Here is a 23,017-nt window from a genome sequence, read left to right on the forward strand (position 1 = left end):
CCGGTGTCGTCAAAGAAAGCGAGTGATGAGTGATTGATGCCCAGCATTCACTCTGTCGTGATACTATTTCTGGTATTTTCTTGAAATTTTATTTACAAGTCCAATCATTAGTCATTAATTCTGATGGCCGCTTACTCTCCATCTCAGCAGACTTACAGTAGAGTTGTGGCAGGAGTACCGACCAGGTGTGTCTAACGGTTGCCAGTGTTGTATCATTCCATAATTTGATGAAGAAATTTACAGCCTGTCGAATGTTATATTTCTTCAAGAATGCAGCAACAGTTATTATGGTGGGGGATGCAGGTATACCAGGAGAAGCAGGTGAGTCAGGTGGGGCTGTGGAGGTAGAGGGAGAGATGGCTAGTGAGTCAGGTGGGGCGGTGAAGGTGGAGGGGATGGCAGTGGGCAAGCCAGGGTAGGCGGCGAGAGGAGGATCCTCCATCTCCTCCTCACTACTGTTGACATTTTTGGCAATTTCCTTCATCTCCTTTTTGTTTGTCTGTTTCATTCCTCATCTTGTTATGGAGATATTCTTAGCTTAACAACTTGGCATTCACGAAATAACCATTATTTGAGTGAATCCAAACATTATTATTGAAACTGAGTATCTGAAAATGTTATTGTCGAAGTCGTTATTGGTCAAATCCTGCTGCAGTTATTTCTAACTCGCAGAGTTCTCAAATCGCAGTGTGTGCCCAGTCTCATAAAGGCACAGTTTAGGAGATTCCATTGTAATGGGTATTGGTTAAGAGAAATTTCAAGGCTACAGCCTACAGAAATGGCCTTTTTTGTTATATGGTTGCTGGCATCACAAAAGCAAGTGCCATACTAACACAGCCACATAAGGGAACTCCTGTTATAGCTAAGAAAGATTAAGGTAGAAATTATGACACTGTGGAAAGGCTAAAGATTAATATTATATTCTGAGCTGGTACTGAAACACTCAAAGTATGTAGGGAGGGTGTATGTCTCTGACACTGACATCATGGAACACTGTATGTGGTATGGAAGAAGACAGTGAACAAAATATAAGCAAGAGGAAAGGGAAATGCCAAAATTGCAAGAGGAACCTGAGAGAACAAAGTGGTCTGGACAGTTCTGCCATAGCTATTCTCTATCAGGGAGTTCCCAGAAAGGAGCACTCACCTTTCAACTTTCTCTGCAGCCACAGATTCCTCTTCTTTTTTCTTCTTTTTCTTCTCCTCCTCCAGTTGTCTTCTTTTTTCTTGTTCAACTATCTCTATGGCCATCTTCTTTTCCTCCTCTTCCCTCTTCTCCTTCAGTTTTTGTACCCTACAGGATGATCTTCTTGGCGCAAACTCCATCATGCGCTTCCTCTGGATCTGTTGATGGTAACCATGCCAGTGTAAATAAAATACAATGTCCGAACATAACCCAGCTGAAAAAACATAAAATATCAAAGATGCATTGTTGGTTTTTGCAATAATTATCTTGTTCATCAAATCGGAATGAAACACTTGTGCTGACTTTACAAAAATCAATCCACATATTTGCAGAATATAATGACGTACATGACATCTGCAACCACATTCACATCCACAATGTATTCATACTTATTTTCAAAAATATACCCAAGTCTGCATCCATATACAATCACTGCATACACATCCCTTAATTCATCAACTTGGAATAAACTATGGTATACTACCACATCCCAGCATCATCTTGGAAGCAATCTGGCAGTCTATGGCATCATTTTCTTGTATAAACACTGGCACTTCAGAATTTTCTCAAGGACTAAGATGCTAGTTCCAACTCTAAACTTTAACAATTTATGAACTAGAATGAAATGGATCTGTACAGCCTGTGGAATACATATAGGGAATGCTTCATTAAGAATGCAAAAGCAGTGTGTGGTTGTGGCAATAGTTACAACAAAGAAAAGACCATGACTAAATCACACCATAACCAATTCCTTTACTATTCAGCATCCCTCTCTTCATTACACACCACTTTCAGGGCTGGATCCAGTACTTTGGAAAAGTATAATTTCTAGAAGAATTATCACTTCATGCAGTTAAACAATTAAATAAACACTATGCACTACTGTGTCAAGAGAGCAGGTTGTGCATTTGTGACTCGAATTTCAAACACAAACATGCACATAAATATACATGGTATAGAGGAAACAGGGATCGTGTAGAAAGAAGCCTGACTGATTACGTGCTCGTAGAGAGATCGATGATGGGCCGTGAAAGGACAATGTGGAGGTCTGTCAGATCATATGACTGTGGTATGCAAGATCAAGCTAAGAGAAGTGAGGTGGATCAGGAGAGAGAGGAGCAGTCAGGGAGAAAGACTGAAAGTTGGGAAGCTGAGGATCAAAGAAATGGCAGATGATTATGGGACCAGTGTACAGGAGGAGTTAGAATCAGTGAACTGGTGTGAAATGGATCTGGACAGCCTGTGGAATGCATACAGAGGTTGGTTAGTTAGGAATGCTAAAGTGGTGTGTGTTGTGGCAAGAGTAACAACAAAGAAGAAAGGTACGGCATGGTGGGATGAGGAGGTTAAGAGAGCAGGGGAGGAAAAGAGGAAGAAGTGGCTAAAGTGGTTACAGGATAGGGGTTCAGTTGAAATAAGAACTTAATATTTTGAGAGCAAGAAGCACATAAAGAGACTAGTGAAGAGGAAAGAGGAGGTGGTAAATGATAATCGAGGAAGAGAAATGAATGCGAACTAGTCTGAAAATAGGAAGTTATTCTGGAAAGAGATGCGGAAATGTAGAAGTGAAAGCAGAAAGGAATGTGATGGTGTGAAGAATGTAGGTGGTAGATTATTAACCCATGGAGATGAAGTATGGACCAGATGGAATGATTATTTTGAAAGCCTAATGAATGGGAATAGAGAGGGCAAAGCAGCTGTCAACATGACTGGTTTTGGGGGTGTGCAGAGAAGGAATGCAGTGCCAGGAGACGTGACACTCACACAGGTGAAGAGTGCTGTGAAGCAGCTGAAAAATGGGAAAGCAGCTGGGGTTGATGAGGTGTATGCAGAGATGCTTAAATGTAATGGAGAGAGTGGAATGAAGGCATGGATGAGTGAAACTGTGACTGCAGAGTGGAAAAAGGCTGTAATTGTACCCCTGTACAAAAGTAAAGGTGAGCAAAGTGAGTGCAAGAATTAATGTGGCATAAGTTTACTGAGCAGGGCAGAGAAAGCATATGGATGAATTATTATAGAGAAAGTACGAGAGACATCAGAAGCCCTAGTGAGTGATGAACAAGGTGGCTTAAGGAGTGGCAGAGGATTTGTGGATCAAATATTTGCAGTGGGACAGATAGCAGAGAAGGCTTGTGAGAAGGACCATAAAGTGTTTATGGCATTCATGGATCTGGAAAAAGCATACAACAAAGTAGACAGAGAGGGATTGTGGAAAGTTTTGCACATGTACGATGTACAGCAGATGGTACGGTAGGCTGCTAGGTGCTGTCAAGAGCTTTTATGATGGTAGTGACGCATGTGCATGGGTTAATGGGTATCTAAGTGAATGGTTCACGATTGGTGTGGACGTGCAACAAGGTTGTGTGATGTCCCCATGGTTGTTCAACAGATATATGGATGGGGTGATGAGAGAAGTAAAAACACGAGTAATGGAGAGAGGGATGGCGTTGGTAATGAATGGTGATGGATGGAATATCTCACATTTGTTGAATGCTAATAATGCAGCACTGCTTGCAAGTACCCAACAAGAACTTGGTAGGCTACTGCTGATGTCCGTGAGCATCGTGCCTTGAGAGTAAATGTAGAAAAGAGTAAAGTGATGGTTACTGAGAGAGAAGGTGACTCCCAGTGTGATGTTATAGCAAATGGAGAGAGACAGGAATTGGTGAGAGTTCAAATATCTGAGTACAGTGATAGAAAAGAGGGGAAAATGTGCAATAGATGTGGAAAATAGAGTGACACAAGGAAGAAAAGTAGCTGGTGCAATGAAGACCTTGATAAGAAACAGAGGCTTGGGTGTTGCAGCAGCACGAGGCTTACATGAAGGAGTGTTAGTGCCAACTTTAACATATGGATGTGAGACTATGGTAGGGCATGAAAAGTCAAGAGTAAGAGCAGTGGAGATGGGACTGCTGAGGAATGTATGTGGAATACAGAGGGTGGATAGGATATGAAATAATGTGATTCGTGAAAGGTGTGGAGTGAGGAAGTCGGTGGACACCAGAATCGAAGAGAGTGTACTGAGATGGTATGGTCATGTGGAGAGAATGGATAACAAGAGTGGTGAAAAAGGTATATCTGAGCAAATCTGAAGGAGGGAGGAGGCAAGGTAGGCCAAGGAGAGGGTGGAGAGATATGGTGGATGAGTGTGTGAGGAAGAGAGGTTTGGAAGTCAGTGAGGCTTGGGAACTGACAAGAGATCGAGCTGGCTGGATGAATGTTGTGAGGAGAAGTGCATGATCAGGGATTTTGGCACCCCTTTTTAATGTGGCAACGTCAGGAATGACTTAATCAGACACATTTATGTGAAGATACAGAATATGGTGAATGTTTTTGGTGTATCCGATAGAGCCAGGATTCTGGGGGCTTGAATGATGAGTGAATGGAAGCATGGCCCATTGGACTGGGCAATTATGGGCTGTCTGGACATTGCTACTCCTCATCCTGCTCTTGTGTGGGAAAGGGGGTCCAGATGATGATGATGATGATGATGATGATGATGATGATGATGATACAATGATATAAAAAATGCATGTGAAGTAAGATATTTTCATCATATATTATGGTAAATAATAATGCTTTCTTACTGTAGGTAATCACTGCTATCCAAAAAAGAAGGGGGTATATGCCCTCAACACCCCCCCAACCAATCCATGCCTGACTCTCACCCAAATACATTTTCACTCCATCCTTTCCACCTCATCCTGAGTCTCCCCCCCCCCCTTCTCTTTTTCCAACTCACTTCCATACATTTTCTTGGTCAGTCTATCACTCTCCATTCATTTCTCATGATCAAGCTATCTCAGAGTACTTCTAAAACTTCCCAGAACAATCAAATCCACACCACACTACTGCCATGACCGGCCAGCATGCACGCACACGCACACGCACACACACACACACACGCACACACGCACACACACACACACACACACACACACCTGAGATAACTCATTCCCACTTTCCTAACTCTAGACATGTGTCCTTACAGCACAGATCATGCTTCACTTCCATATCTTAGCATGAGTATCATAACACTGTACTTTCATGCAATAACTTTTTTATTTGTAACATTCTCATTCCAGCTATAGTTTTAAAATCATACCATGTTACTGTAACAACACATAAGGTAACACATATCAAGTTGCTCATACCTGACAAAAAATGGTTCTGAATATAGTGCTCACAACTTTCCTTTCCTTCAACAAATTTCTCTACCTTTTCAGCAGTGCTTTCTCTTTTTTTATTAGTCTATCTACCTACCTTTCTATAGCTAAACACCTTACTTAAAGAAGAGGTGGCCACAAACTAATCACCTTCACGTCACTCTCTCCTTTCTCAACGGGCTGCCCTTTCTCCAACTCTCGCCATAAAATGAATTCTAACAATGATTCCTTCATCACCCTACCCTCTGCCATTCCACTCTAATGCCCACCATAAAATTAACTCTATCCATAATTTCTCCATTATTCAACATAGGAAACTTGAACTACACCTCATTCAGCACGACTATCTCACTATCATTTGGGAAATTGGCAATACTAAGCTCTCATCCTTTGCAGATGTTATGCCACATGGGCACCCTTGAGAAACGAATTTGCACAAAGTAATGAAACCCATAAAACAGGGGCTCCACAATTATAATTTAGCTATGTAATGGCATGAAAACACTTTTTAGTGCCCTGAAACATCATACATCAGAATCTAGTTGTTTAAAAGTGTATTTCTATATGATCTAACAACAAATTTTGTTAAATTATGCTCATATACACCTTCAACTAGAGTACTTTGTGATGGTTTACATCCATCATCCAATCCTACGCTGCCCCACAAGAAGCATAGGAGCCTGGGGCTAGGCAAGTTGGTCCTGACATTTAAGATGACTGTGACCAGCCTAGCTCATCCCTGAGTGACATTATGTGAGCATTAAACCCCAACCACCCCTTGGATATAAACCTTCACTAGTTCAATCCAACTGGAGCACCATAACTGCCCACTAAACCACCTGGTGCCAAAATTTGTTTATATGGTTACCACCCAGCGCAGTAAATGGTTTCCTGGTGTACAGGAAACTAACTTAAATAACACAACCAGCAAAGCTGAGTACCATGAAGGAAGAGGGCTAGCTGTACATTCCCCCAACCCCCATTTCTCAAACCTAGTTATACCAAAAACACAATTACATTGGATAACCTGAAAGTACTGATAACATCAGAGTTAAAAATCTGTTAACTATCTGCATTCATATAAAAGAATATTAACATCTGTGAATATGTAAACTTTCACACCATTTATTTATATCAGCAATATAATACCATTAATACCATCATGATTCTTAACTTTTTCCCACATACTGACACACAGTACTGAGGTAGAATACAGAAAATATAAAACATGCCATACACAGCAAACAGATCAGTAACAAGAAACGTGGTTCAACCTAAGTATCCCATCTAAAAGTGGGGAAACTGGGTTGTGGTGATCCTGAATAAACAGTTTGGGCATCAACTCACCTTCTCCTTCTCTTGAAATAAGCGTGGAATCTCTGGTAGGAAGTCATCACGGAGAGTGTGGTACAAGCTACGCTCAAGTCGGGATTCAACTGACTCCCTAAACTCCTCTGCTAGCTTGTTCCAATCATCCTCGGAAAAACACTGAACCTGTTAAAGTGGAATCACAGTTCTGAAATGAATGGACAAACCAAAGGCCTTACTTTTCAACTCATCACCATTACCTTTTTTCCCCACCTAATCAAGGAGAGAGAGAACAATCAACAGCATGCCTGGTGAAATGGGCCAGACATTCATTCACTCATCATTCAAATCCTAGCTCTACTTCATGGCACCCTGCCTCCACATAAACCCTGGGTTTTTATCTGAAATAAAAAACAGTGACAGCCAAACCCATTTTACCTCCTTTGATGAACAGGGGCCTGAGGTTTGGCAACAATTAGGCAATAATGACCAGCCTACTTCCGCTGATGGCATCACATGACTGAAAAGCCTACAGTCACATTTTAAGACTCAAAATTGCAGAAAACCATTACTACCTACCCTTCTATCTATCTATTGGCAGATGTCTTAATCCCATAAGGGGTGGCCACAAACAAATCACTTCCATGTCGTCCTGTCCCTTGCCATTCCACTGCCCTCCCCCCAGCCCACATCCCCCTCTCTCATATACGTCTTCACTCCATCCCTCCATCTTATCCTCAGCCTTTGCCTCCCTCTCTCCCCTCCACCACACTCCCATACACTCTCCATGTTAGTCTCTCACTCTCCATCCTCTCCACATGGCCAAACCATCTCAATGTATTTCTCCTAACATTCTCTATCACATCTACATCCACTTCACTACGTTTTATTCACTTCTTCATTTGTCAGTCTGTAAGTCCATGTAACTCCACATGCTCCTATCAAATAACTAATTTCCACTGCTCTCACTCTTGACTTGCGTCCTTCCAACAAGGTCCAAGCTTCGCTTCCATCCATTTGAGCAGGCATCACAATACTAACATACAGCAACTTTTTTACTTTCATGCTCACTTCCCTATTTCTTATCACTGCCTTCAACAAATCGGCAACCTTTCTTCCCTGTTGTCCCCTATCAAGCACTTCACCCTCCAAACTTCCATCATTACTCATCATATTACCCAAGAACTTAAATGCACTCACATTTTCCATTTCCTCACAATCCAACCTCACCGTACATTCAGTGACTTCATTTCTCTCGAAGACCATAACTTTACTCTTCCCTACCTTTGCCTTTAGGTTCCATTTCTTACATACTCTCCCAAACTCATTCACCAAGCTTTGCTGTTCCCTTTTGTCTTCACTTAACAGTACAGTATCACCTGCAAACGACAGTAGAGGAAGTTTCCGAACATTACTCTCTCTTATTAGGGCTGCTCCAACATCCACTGCTCTACCTTGTACCTCTTTTATAACCCCATCTGTATACACACTGAAAAACCATGGAAACAAGAAACATCCCTGTTTCAATCAAATACTCAAATAGAAAAATTCACTCAGTTCACCATCCACACAACTTTAGCATCCTCAAACATACTCTTCACGGCATTCAACAGCTTCCCATTTACTCCATATACTCATTTTCTTTACCCGTTAACTGCTCTATACAGCCTGGGCTGTTCCGAGTGCGACTGGTCAATACAACCCTGGCTGCACAGGTGAATTTCAAATATGGTGCCATGGTGACCAAGGCCCATGCAAGCATGTTTGAGCCTTCAAAACTGAAACCAAAAAAGAAAACGAAAACCATACATTCCAATAGGGAATCAGACATTTTGATGTTCATCCATGGCGTTACCAAGGTAAATATTGAGCTAATATTTCGATACTATATACTTTGGCATGTGTTCTCTCAATTCCTAAGACAAAATTAGGCCTTTGGGAAATTTCATTTTCACCCCTATGTCTGCGCACCACGGCCACCTCCAAAAAAACCATCATGAGCAGTTAACGGGTTAATATTTTCCACGTTCCTTGCCTATCCACTTTGTCATATGATTTCACCATATCTATGAAGGGTGCATACAACTTCTTTCCCTTCTCTAGAAACTTTTCCACTGATGACCTAAGGATGAATATCTAATCTACACAACCTCTTCCTTTCCTAAACCCTCCGTGTTCTTCTCAAACTAATTCCTCTGGTTTTTCCCTAACTCTGTCAATAAGTACTGTATCCTATCATATACTTGTACTTCTCCTATTACACTAAGAAGGCAAATGCCCCTATGATTACCACACACTTCTTTTTTCCCCTTTTCCTTTGAACAGGGGAATAATTACAGCATACCTGACCTCCAATCCTCCAGGACTCTACCTTCCTCCAAGGCCAATCTGTATATCTTCCATATTCATTCTACTACTGAACTATCTCTCCCTCATGCTTCATCATTTCACCACACACTCCATCCATTCCTAGGGCTTTCCTCATTTTGGCTTTCTTCACTGCTTCCACTACTTCCATCCTACTGATCTCTTCCTCCTTTCTCACCTTCCTCCTTCTCCCAGCCACTTATACTCACAATACTTTCATTCACTAGATTTAACTGTTCCTTAAAGTGTTCTTTCCATCTGCTCACTTATTCTCCCTTCTCCACTATCAATTTACCATTTTTATCATTCACTCCCCTACTAACATCTTTATCACCCTGTCTAACTTTCTTTACCCCTTTCCAGAACATTTTCTTACACTTCCTCCACTTTATACTCAAAATCCTTCCAAATTCCTCATCCACTCTTCTTACTCTCTCTAACTAATCTTTTCACCTCTCTAATCCTCTCTACATATAACTCTCTCTTCCATCTCTCAACTTCCTCCATGCTTCTGCTTCCATCTACTCACTATATGCTTTCTTCTTTTGCATCACAGCTTGTCTCATCCCTTCATTCCACCATGCTGTTCTTTGCATCTCGTTTTGTATTCTCTTCACCCCACACACCACCTTACATTCTGCACAGATTTCTTCTATCAATATCTTGCCCACACCTTCCACCTCCCCACTTGCTCCAAATCATATTTACCCAATCGCTCCTCCACTTCTCTTTGATGTTCAGCTTTTTTTTCCATCCTCTTGAAACCTTTCTACCCTCTTTGTACAGACTACTACCTCCTGTCCTTTCCTCCTCCTGTTCATCAATTGCATTTGTACCTTGACTTTGACCACCATCAAGAGGTGGTCAGAAAGTCCACTCCCCCAACCTCTGTATGCTCTTGCATCCATTACACACCTTCTCATTTTCTCTTCCACACACACATGATCAATCACTGCCTCCATTCATTCAATTCACCATCCACCTTTCTCATCACCTGCACATATACCCACGGATTATTTTGTGCCTAAAGAGGGTATTGGCTATCACCCCCTCCCCGCACAAATGTCCACCAGAGCACTGCCCTTCTCATCCTCATCTGCAGGCACACCCAACTCACCAACTACTTCATCCACCTTCACATTCCCTAATTTTCCATTCATATCTCCAATCAAAAACACTCTCTCACTTTTCCATGCATGCTTCTACATTCGCCCAGAACTCTTCTTTCACGCTTGCACGATCTTGCACTGGTGCATACACACACAATCACCCACATCTGTATTCCTACTTTCAATCTTGCTCACACAATCCTTGAGCCAACTGATCCATAATCTCTTATACTCTCCTTCCATCTCTTGCACACAACAAAATATACACCTTATTTGTCCTCTCATTCTCACCTACTCCAGCGCATACACCCCATCCATACTCCCACTCTCTCACCTCTCCATTTAGTCTCAGTCAATCCACATACGTCCACTCTTGCACCCTCATGCACCATCTCTCTCTCTTTCGCTTCATCATTCGAACCCCTTACATTCCATGTTGTAATCCTTATCATGTCCTTAGTCCAGTCCTTGGTGGTCATCTGTTGGTCTGTCCTGGTCAAAGGCATTTCGTTTGTACTTTTAGTTAGCTGTTTTCCGGGAAGCAGCATTAACCTTTCACCAACCCACTGGTTGGCACGTAGGGAACATGTATTGGATGGTTATAGGATTACCATGCAGTGTATTAAATAATTTCCTGGTTTACAGGACATCATTTGGCTTGTCACTAAATATAAATTTACCCTAAAATAGAGTATCACTATGCTAAGTGGATGTTGGTCACCCCCACCAACCCCTGGGGTGTATTAACCACTATATCACCCAAGTTTCAACAACAATGGACAAACTTCAATTCCTGCCTTTCATTTCCAGTATATTTATCAGCTGTCTGCACATAAATTGTAAAAATAATAATATTATTCAATCCAACTACCACCCATTCCTTTTTTGCCTCTTCAGAAGCATAGAAGTCCAAGGCTTGACCACTCAGCCCCGACATTTAAGGTGAGAGTGACCAGACGTACTCACCCCTGAGTGGTATTATGTGCGCAATAAACTCCAGCTCTCCCTCAGATGTAAACCCTCACAGTTTCATTCCAGATGAAGTGACTAAACCCATTAAACCACCAGACATCAATTGTAAATGGTTTCCTGATCTTCAAAAACCATTTGCTTTGTCACTCAGTGTATAGTCACCTGAATGCAGCACTATATTAAGTGAATGGATGATGGAAGCCCCCACCTATCAATAACATTACAGAAAACAATAATAATACGGTAATAATAATCCATCCATCCATCATCCAATCCCATGTCGCCCCATGAGAAGCATAGGAACCCGGGGCTAGGCAAGTTGGTCCTCACAATTAAGATGAGAGTGACCAGCCTCACTCATACCTGAGTGGCATTACATGAGCAATAAACACCAACTACCCCTTGGATATAAACCTGCACAGGCTCAATCCGATTGGAGCGCCTTAATTATCCACTAAACCATCAGGTGCCACAATTTGGTTATATAGCTACCACCCAGCGTAGTAAATGGTTTCCTGGGGTACAGGAAATCATTTGGCTTGTCACTCAGTGTAGAGTTACCACAGACAGAAGGAAGAGGAAAGAATGAAGGAAAGAAAGACAGGAGTGTAAAGTCACCTACAGGCAAAAGAAAGCGGAAAGAGTGAAGGAAAGAAAGACAGACGAGGAAGGATGGAGGAGAGGAAAGGGCAGACACCCAAAGCAGCACTACACTGAATGAGTGGATGGTGAGCGCCCCCACCTACCACTAATGATGATAATAATAATAATAATAATAATAATAATAATAATAATCCATCCATCATCCAATCCTACATTGTCCCATGAGGAGTGTAGAAGCTTGAGGCTAGGCAGATGGTCCTGACATTTTTTAAGATGAGAGTGACCAGCCTCACCCATCCCTGAGTAGCATTACATAAGCAATAAACCCGAACCACCCCTTGGATAAACCTGAACCATCCCTTGGATATAAACCTGAACCATCCCTTGGATATAAACCTGAACCACCCCTTGGATATAAACCTGAACCACCCCTTGGATATAAACCTGAACCAGCTCAATCTGTTTGGAATGCCATAATTACCCACTAAACCACCAGGCACCACAATTTGGTTATATGGTTACCACCCAGCATAGTAAATGGTTTCCTGTTATTTGGCTTGTCACTCAGTGTAGAGTCACCCATAGGCAGAAGGAACAGGAAAGAATGAAGGAAAGATTGACAGAAGAGGTAGGGTAAAGTCACCCATTGGTGAAGGACAAGGAAAGAATGAAGCAAAGAGACAGAAGAGGAAGGAAAGAAAGAAGGAAGGAGGAAAGGAAAAGACAGACACCTGAGAGCAGCACTACATCAAGTGAGTGGATGGTGAACACCCCCACCTCCCACATTATAATAATAATAATAATAATATAACAATAATACAATAATAACTATGACATCATCATTATCATCATCATTTGGACCTCCTTTCCCACCCTGGGGCAGGGTGAGGAGCAGCAACATCCAGGCAGCCAAAGTCTGCCTATTCCAATGGGCCAAACTTCCACTGACTCATCATTCAAGCCCCAGGAATCCTGGCTCTATCTGATACCCCAACAACTTTCAACATACTGTATACTGTAGCTTCACACAAACGTATTCGATAGAGTCAATCCGAATGAAGTCATGTTAAAAAAAGGTGCCAAATCCCTGATCATGCACTTCTTCTCACATCTCTTGTCAGTCCCCTAGTGTGACCAGTTTCCATACCTCTCTTCCTCATATACTCATCCACCATATTCCTCCACCTTCTTCTTGGCCTACCTCGCCTCCTCTCTCTTTCAAATTTCAGATATACATTTTTCACCACTCTATCTTATCCATTCTCTCCACATGACCATACCATCTCAGTACACTCTCTTCAATTTAGGTGTCCACAGACCTCCTCACTCCGCATCTTTCACGAATCACATTATTTCGTATCCTATCCACTCTCTGCACTCCACATACATTCCTCAGCAGTCCCATCTCCACTGCTCTCACTCTTGACTTTTCATTTTCATGCCACAGAAGAGTTTCACATCCATATGTTAAAGATGGCACTAAAACTCCTTCATGTAAGCCTTGAGCAAATGCAACACTCAAGCCTCTGTTTCTTATCAAAGGCCTTCATAGCACCAGCCACCTTCCTTCCTTGTGTCCCTCTACTTTCAACTTCTTTTGCACATTTTTCTCTCTTTTCTATTGCTGTACCCAGGTATTTGAACTCTCTCACCAATTCCAGTCTCTCGCCATTCATTGTAGCTTCACACTGGGAGTCACCTTCTTTCTCAATTACCATCACTTTACTCTTTTCTACATTTACACTCAAGGCACGATGCACACAGCAAAACTATGCACTAGTCTACCAAGCTCTTGTCCAGTATTTGCAAGCAGCACAGCATCATCAGCATACAACAAATGTGAGATATTCCATCCATCACCATTCATTACCAACATTATCAACAAACCTGACACTGACAGAGGGCTGGTACTACAATCCCAGACAGACCACCTTTTCATACTAAACAGTCTAGACCAACATACCCATATCCCACACCAAGCCCTTTTCCTCCCATCATCTCCAGACATCACCTTCTGCTCCCCAACCCTCACCCCCACTACATCATGGAGAGTGGTCAAAACCCTAGGTTCTGATCACCTCCCAATCATCATCACTACCAAAACCAGAATCGCCCCAGCTGGCCACAAACACACATAAACTAATTATAAGAGAGCCAACTGGGAGGCCTTTGTAACTGAAACAGAAAAACATCTCAAAACACTAAACAGTACACCCATCACAAACATCAACACTACACCAATCACAAACATCAACACCGCTGTGCACACTTTCAATACAATTATACAAAACGCAGACAAAAGACACATCCCTAGAGGCAACAGAAAGAGAGACAACCCCAACTTCACACCAGAAATTCAAGGCCTCATCAGACAACGGGAACACTGCGACACTCCCCGACACCCCATACACAAGACACTGTACAACAAATACAAGAACTCAACACTCAAATAAACAATAAAATATCAGAACAACAAACACTAAACTGGAAAAATTACCTCCAAACACTTGACCACAAAACAAACCAGCAAACTCTACAAAACACTAAACAGCATCACACTTTCCAACAGCAACACCACACATTCACATGCTGCCATCACAACAACAGACACCATACCCTCATACAAACAACAAGCAAACACTCTCATCAATCACTTTTCACAAGTCAGCCATCTAAACCCCCATCCCGAAAACCAACGTATCATCCATCATAAGAGACAGTTCCCCACAGACCCAGACTACGCACCTTTCACTTACAACCAGACGAAGCACATCATTATCAACCTCATGCACTCATCTGCCTGTGGACCAGACAACATAAGCAACATTCACCTTAAACACCTAGGACCACAAGGCATACAAGCACTCACCAACATATCAAACTACAGCTACTCACACAACATAATACCCAACATCTGGAAACATGGCAATATCATCACTATCCCAAAACCCAACAAAGACCCCACGTTACCCTCCTCACACCGCCCCATCACACTCCTCTGCACCCCCTCTAAAGTCACTGAACGACTGGTACTACAACTAGTCACACCTCACATTCCCCTAGCCCAGTCACAACATGGCTTTAGGGCACTACACTCCACAAACACCCTTCTTAAAGATCTTACACAGAGAGTATTCGATGGCATGAATTCAGCTAGGCCACCACACAGAACAATCCTAATCACGCTAGACATTAGCAAAGCTTTTGATGCCATCCCCCACCACAACCTCACAGACAAAATACTCAACACAAACATGCACAATAACACAAAAAGATGGCTGGCAAACTACTTAGCAGGCAGATGTGCACACGTAACATTTGCTGGTCAGTCTTCTAACATCAGAAACTTCACAAACAGCGTCCCCCAAGGATCTGTTTTGTTCCCTACACTCTTTAACCTATACATGCACAACGTACCCACACCCCACACACCACAGATACACATAGCTTCCTATGCAGATGATATAACATTTACATGTACGCACCAAAATGCAAACACGGCTGCACACATCATTCAACCTTACCTCAACACACTACATGAATGGTTCACCACAAACAGGCTCAAAATAGCCCCAGCCAAATCTACAGTGACTCTTCTCACAAACTGGACAGCAGAACACAGTCACATCCCACATCTCACCATAAACAACACTCCCCTACCACACACACACACACACACACACACACAAACACAAAATCCTTTGTGTAACATACAATACATTAATGTCATTTAAACAACACATCACAAACATTAAAAATAAAATAACACCAAGACTCAATGCCTTGAGGTCACTTGCCCATACAACATTCGGACACAACAAAGAAACCACCACCACAGTATACAAACAATACATATGTTCAGTGATGAATTATGCAAGTCCTGCCTGGGCTTCTAACCTCACCAAAACACACTACAACACTCTACAGACCATACAGAACAAGGCCCTAAAAATAATCACAGGCTGCACAGCTACTACACCCACAGACCACCTACATGAAGAAACCAAATCCTCAAAGTCAAGGATCACTTAGACATGAGAGGCACCCAGTTTCTTGCTGCAGCCTCCACAAACCCACAACATCCACTACAGTACAAGGCAGCACATCCACCCACACCAAGGAACATCAAAACAACACCTAGCACACGATACCATACACAAATACTGTCATCTCTCCCCCCTCGCCCACCTCAGACCAGCTTCCAGAAGCATATCCACACTCAGATCACTCGCCGCTCCATTCAGTCACTTAAAGACAACACACAGCTGCATGCACGGCCTCCTGACATCCACCCTTCTGAATCCTATCTTCCTCGTGAGGACAGGGTCCACCTGGCCAGGCTGAGATGTGGGCACCATCCAGCCCTCTTAAGCTACCAGAAGAGGCTGGATGACTCAGTCGCTGATGCCTGTCCAGGATGCAACAAAGCACCCCATACTATTAAGCACATTATGGAAGACTGCATTGCACACAATCACCTATGCCAACAACGCAACATACACTCTTTGAGAGCTCTGTGGGAAAGCTCGGTCTCAGCCATGGCCTTCCTAAGGGACTCGGGACTGTTCGGCCAGACTGCCTAGGGAACAACTATTACTACTATTACCAACATTATCCCTCTCTCCATTACTTGTGTTTTTTCTTCTCTTATCATCCCATCCATATATGTATTGAACAACCATGGGGACATCACATAACCTTGTCACATGAACCATTCACATAAATGCCCATTTACCCTTACACATGCCTCACTACCATCATAAAAACTCTTGACGGCACCTAGCAGTTTACCATCTACACCATACATGTGCAAAACCTTCCACAATCCCTCTCTGTTTCCAGATCCATAAATGTCACAAACACCTTATAGTCCTTCTCACAAATCTTCTCCACTATCTGTCTCACTGCAAATATTTGATCCACACATATTTGATCGGCATATGCTCCACAGGCAGGATTGGATGAAGCAGAGAAAGATAGATTTTAGGATGATTTAATACGTGTAGTAGGTGGTATGCGGGATGATGAGATAGTGGTTTTGGGAGGGGACTTAAATGGTCATGTAGGTGAAGCAGCTCAAGGTTATGAAGGAGTACATGGGGGATGTGCGTATGGTATAAGGAATACGGAGGGGGAAAGGGTACTCGAGTTTGGGGAAGCAACGGACATGATTGTGTGCAACATACATTTTAGGAAAAGAGAGAGTAGGTTAATTACATATGAGTCTGGGGGAAACAGCAGTCAGATAGATTATTTTTTGGTTAGGAGGGCTGATAGGAGGTTAGTGAGGGATGTTAAAGTTACAGGAAGTGAGGAGTGTGTGCAGCAGCACAAACTATTGATTTGTGATATGGTGCTTAAAGAACGAGTGATGAAAGAGAGGACTTATGTACCTAGGGGGAAAATATGAAAGCTGAAAAACCAAGTAGTAAGCGATGCCTTCTATAGCAAGATGAGGAGAGTGGTGGATGAACAGGGAGCTGTAGACAGAGGCATTAATGAACAGTACAGAGCCCTCAAGAACAATCTCTTGAGAGTTACTGATGTAACATGTGGTTGGTTGGACAAGAGGACCACCAAGACATAAAGAAATGGTTGGACAAGAGGACCACCAAGACATAAAGAAATGGTTGGACAAGAGGACCACCAAGACATAAAGAAATGGTTGGACAAGAGGACCACCAAGACATAAAGAAATGGTTGGACAAGAGGACCACCAAGACATAAAGAAATGGTGGGATGAGGGTGTAGAAGCTGCAGTTAAGGAGAAAAAAACGCTTTTCCGGGAATGGAAGAAGGGTGGTAACAAGGAGGAATACTTGGCTGCCAAGCATAGGGCTAGAAGAGAGGTATACAAGGCGAAGTCTGAGTCACAGAGACTTGTACTTGATAACCTAAATCATGGGGAAAGGAAAAATATGATATTTAAGGTGGCAAATCATGTGAAGAGAGATAATCGGGATATTATAGGTAAGCAGTGTGTGAAGAATAATGAAGGAAGGGTAGTGGTGAACAGTGAGGATATTAAAGATGCATGGGCAGAGCCACGTTGAGTACACCGCTTCCCGTCCGATCAGCGAAGTTAAGCAACGTTGGGTCTGGTTAGTACTTGGATGGGTGACCGCCTGGGAACACCAGATGCTGTTGGCATAACGTTCTCCCTACGTGTCAAGTGGGGTTGGTGGAGGATTAGTGCCCCTCCCTGTAAAACAATTAACTCTAAGCCCTTGGCCACCCCGTTTGGGATACATGGCGTCTGGCAATGAATGAATGAAATGGACAGAGCATTATAGCTGGTTGCTGAATGAGGAATTTGACTGGGACAGAGAAGGTTTGGAGCCAGCAGATCCAGTGTTTGGCCCTTAGCCTTTGACTGATGCTGCTACTGTGAGTGAGGCAATAGGCAGGATGAAGGTGGGGAAGGCAGCAGGTGTGTCTGGGTTGACTGCTGAAATGAAGGCCTCCGGAGATATAGGGGTGAGGTTAGTCACTGACCTGATAAATAGGATTATTTATGAGTGTGTTGTCCCAGATGACTGGCTGAAGAGTGTAATTGTAAATGTGTATAAAGGGAAGGGTGATGCCCTGGAAAGAGGAAATTATAGAGGTATAAAGCTTTTAGATCAGATAATGAAGGTAATGGAGAGAGTTTTAGAAGGTATGATTAGAGAAAGGGTGAATATTGATGAGTTGCAGTTTGGGTTTAAGCCAGGTAGGGGGACCACTGATGAAAATATTCATTGTTCGACAGCTTCCGGAAAAATATATCGGTAGGAGAAGGGATCTGTATTTTGTTTTTGTTGATTTGGAAAAGGCCTTTGACAGAGTCCCTGGAGAGGTGGTGAAGTGGGCAATGAGAAAGCTTGGCTTGGAGGAGTGGCTGGTTAGGGTGGTTATGGCTGTGTGTGTGGGTGTTCGCACCCAGGTAAGAGTGAATGGAGATTTGAGTGATGAGTTTTCCATGAATGTTGGTGTGCATCAGGGGTGAGTTTTGAGTCCTTTGTTGTTTATCATGGTACTTAAAGCCCAATCATGTGACTTTAGAAACGGACTCCCGTGGGAGATGTTGTATGCTGATGATTTGGTATTGATTGCAGAGAACGAATGGGAGGCGGAGGAAAGGTTTAGGAAGTGGAGAGATGGTATGGGGAACAAGGGCTTAAGGGCAAATGCAGATAAAACGAAAGTGATGATATCTAGGGTTGGTGGCAGTACTGTCAAAGACGAGGGAGAGTGGCCATGTGCAGTTTGCCACAAGGGCGTGGGAAGTAATTCCATCTTGTGCGGTGTGTGTGATAAATGGGTGCATAAGAGATGTAGTGGTATCAGAGGTAGACTGCGTGATAATTCTGATTTTATGTGTACGGCGTGTCGGGAAGAGCAGGTGGAGATTGTCATGTGTGAAAGGATTGAACTTGCTGGTGAATCTCTTGAGTGTGTGGAAGAGTTTTGTTATTTGGGAGACATGTTGTGTGCTGGAGGTGGGGCTGGAGCTAGCTCTGTGGCTAGGGTGAGAAGTGGTTGGAAGAAGTTCAGGGAGCTGCTGCCTCTTCTGACATTGAGAGGGCTCTCCCTACGAGCTAAGGGGTCTTTGTATGCAGCATGTGTTTGGAGTGTAACTGTATGGTAGTGAGACCTGGGCAGTAAAGGAGGAGGATATTTGCTGGCTCAGACGTACAGAAATGATAATGATTAGGTGGATGTGTAGTGCGTCCCTGCATGCAAGGTACTGGGGGGGCTGGGTTTACGATGGAAGAGTTGAGAGGTAGGACTGGACTGGAGAGTATTGGTGGTGTGATGAGGAGAGGTAGATTGAGATGGTTTGGACATGTGGAAAGGATGGGGGATGATAATTGGGTGAGGAAGGTGAGAAGTGTTAATATTGGGGGTGGGGTTGTGAGGGGTAGACCGAGAAAGACACGGGACGAGGTCATTAAGTGTGACCTCAGGGTTAAGGGACTGAACAGGGAGGCTGCAATGGATTGTGCAGCATGGAGAGCCGCCATTAGGTGACCAAGGCCAATGCATGCCAGCATGTTGGAGCCTTTAAAACGAAACAAAACAAAACGATCCTCTGCCACTCCTTAAGCCACCCTCTTCTGACATTGAGAGGGCTCTCCCTACATGCTTTGGGGTCTTTGTATGCAGCATGTGTTAGGAGTGTAATACTGTATGGTAGTGAGACCTGGGCACTAGGACTTCTGATATCTCTCTTACTTCCTCTATAATAATTCTTCCATATACCTTCCCTACCACACTCAACACACTTTTGCCATGATAATTCTTGCACTCACTTCGCTCACCTTTATTTTTGTACAGGGGTACAACCACAGCCTTTTTCCACTCTGCTGGCACAGTTTCACTCGTCCATGCCTACTTACATATCTCCAACAAGCACTTCATTCTGCTCTCTCCACTACACTTAATCATCTCTGCATACACCTCACCAACCCCAGCTGCTTTCCCATTTTCAGCCGCTCCACAGCGTTCTTCGCCTGTGCGAGTGTCACGTTTCCTGGCACTGCATTCCTCCTCTGCACACCCCCAAAACCAATCATGTTTACAGTCACTCTGATCTCTCTTTTCCCATTCATCAGGCTTTCAAAATAGTTTTTCCATCTGGTCCATACTTCATCCCCATGGGTTAATAATCTACCACTTACATCTTTCACACTTTCACATTTCTTTCTGCTGTCACTTCTACATTCCTGCACGTCTTTCCAGAATAACTTCCTATTTTCAGAGAAGTTTGCTTCATTTTTCTTCCTCAATCATCATTTACCTCCTTTTCTTTCCCTCTTCACTATTCTTTTAACATGCTTCTTTCTCTCAAAATATTAAGTTCTTATTTCAGTTGAACCCCTGTTCTGTAACCACTCTAGCCACTTCCTCTTTTCCTCCACCTCTTCCTCTTACCCTCTTCATCTCATGTACCTTTCTTCTTTGTTGTTACTCCTGCCACACCACACACTGCTTTAGCATTCCTAACTAAGCAATCCCTATATGCATTCTACAGGCGGTCCAGATCCATTTCCCTCCAATTCACTGATTCTAACTCCTCCTCTGCTTTGGTCCTGTACTGTATTCATCAGCCATTTCTTTGATCCTCAGCTTCTCAACTTTCAGTCTTTCTCCCTAACTGTTCCTCTCCCTCCTGGTCAGTCTCACTCCTCTCAGCTTGATCTTGCATACCACAATCATATGATCTGACAGACCTCCACATTGTCCTCTCACGGCCTCGTACCAGCAACCAATCCCAGCATCAACTTCTCTACGAGCAGGTAATCAATCAAGCTCCTTTCAACACGATCCCTGTTCCCTCTATCCCATGTATATTTACATACATCTTTGTGCTTGACCTATGAGTTACAAATGCACAACCTCCTTTCCTGACACATATCCTTCAGTCACTTCCCATTATCATTTTTTTCCTGGTAATCCATAACAATCTATTATGTCATCCTCAGGACTAGTGCCTACTCTTCCATTCATATCACCCATTACTATCACTTTATTGCTCCTGGGCATTTCTCCCACTGCTTCATCCACCTCATCCCAAAACCTATCTTTCTCTATCTCACTCCTGTCATCACCAAGGGGTATGCTACAATCACTCCCACTTTCACCTTCTCAAACTTGAACTTTACATGCACACATCTCTGACCGACACATTTGTAGTCTCTCATTCCATCTGCCACACCCAATTCATCAACAAAGCAATTCCTTCCTTGCATCTTCCTCGCCCATTCATGCCTATCTTACACATTTCACACCCTCCCACTCCTCCACTTCACACCCTTTCATCTTTGTTTCAAACAAAACCATCACAGCATATCTCGCACTCTTGAACACACTCGCCACTTCCACTCTCTTGCTCTCCTCATTCACACCTCTCACATTCCACATGGCCATGTGAATCCGCCAATTTGGCTGGGACCCTGGGAAGGTACTGGGCCCTCTGACCCTCTCCGAAACATCTGCCATGATTAAGTGACTTTGGACAGGGGAATCTGGAGGACACTTAACCCGGCAAAAAACCCCGGTTATGTGGTTACCACCCAGTGTAGTAAATGGTTTCCTGGGTACAGGAAACCATTTGGCTTGTCACTCAGTGTAGAGATCATTAGGCATCCTTACATTGCATGAGTGGATGATGGGCACCCCTACCACAAAGAAATTCACTAGCACTCGGAACACATTCGCATCATTACAATTAAAAGAACTGTGGTGCTATTCATACACAATTCAGATTTCATCTGCAGAAGTGGCAGCAACTAAACCCTGTACCATACTCATCCATCATAATGCCTCTCAAGACATGGCCAGAAAAAAGAAAGGATATTAGTTGCACCTTAAAAGATTCAATGGAGGTCAACTATCACATGGATAATGACAATCTATTGTATAAACTAGGGGCTGCATAGAAAATCAACTAATCAGAGAAAGATGACTGAGGAACAGCTCCCAGTTCCTCGTGGCACAAAAGATCATTTAACAACATCACATCCAGGTGTGCCACAAGAAGTTTTCAACATTTCAGCAAAGATACCTGTACTTTAACATACCAAAAATAAAATCCTTGATAGTTTTATGACACTTTAAATTTCTATTCTAGCTTGTACTGGCAGCTTATGTAACTCAATTAGAAATGGGGCAGTAGGGGTTCTTAGAGATAGAAGCAATGATAAGATTTGTTGTCCCATTTAACATAGACTGAACCTTCTCCAACAGATTATATGGAACACCAGTTCATAACACATTACAGTAATCAATGCAAGACAAGACAATTGTGTGAAATTGTACTCTCATGAAGTACAGGTGTCTGATGTGCAGATTACAGTTTCTGACAAACCAATTAATGTGTTTCTTGCACTTTGGTACTGCGTTAAACTATACTCCTAAGTCTCAAACAAAATTCAATAGACCAAGCTGTGACTCACCAATATCAAGAGTCTGGTGTTTACCAAAGTGGCTGCATTGAAAAAAAATAATCTTAACATCCATCCTGACTGGCTTAACACTACTCCTCTTCATTTTGTCGGTTTCTATTATATACAGAAATACCTCAATATACGATACCCCGGCTTAACGATAGGGGTAGCAATACCACAATACCTTGCCTAACAATGGCCTATCCCCGGTTTAACAATGCATTTTGAATTTTTAAACAATTTTGATGATATTTTCAACTAAAATTGTGTGTTTAGGTTTATTTATAAACTGTTTTTAGACTTAGATTAATGTGTTTTAGCCACAGGTGGGGTGAACGTTGTCATTTTGGGGTACAGTTTACAAAGCTATATTTTT

General features: G+C 42.8%; 1 protein-coding gene and 1 pseudogene across 1 annotated transcript in view; one reads left to right on the top strand and one right to left on the bottom strand.

Moving 5' to 3' along the window:
* Window positions 1-23,017, bottom strand: part of LOC145413647 (uncharacterized) — a 260,021-nt gene that overhangs the window by 85,286 nt on the left and 151,718 nt on the right. Inside the window, exons 6-7 of the mRNA XM_080283305.1 lie at window positions 6,699-6,845; window positions 1,147-1,343 (exon numbers count right to left, since the gene is read on the bottom strand). Of these exons, the coding sequence (XP_080139431.1) occupies window positions 1,147-1,343; window positions 6,699-6,845 (344 nt within the window). The remainder of the gene's footprint in view (window positions 1-1,146; window positions 1,344-6,698; window positions 6,846-23,017) is intronic.
* LOC145413866 (5S ribosomal RNA) lies at window positions 17,742-17,860 on the top strand (annotated as a pseudogene).

The sequence above is a fragment of the Coenobita brevimanus genome, chromosome 97, assembly GCF_032717465.1.
Source record: "Coenobita brevimanus isolate Jiangsu-jjx chromosome 97, ASM3271746v2, whole genome shotgun sequence".
Classification (NCBI taxonomy): Eukaryota; Metazoa; Arthropoda; class Malacostraca; order Decapoda; family Coenobitidae; genus Coenobita; species Coenobita brevimanus.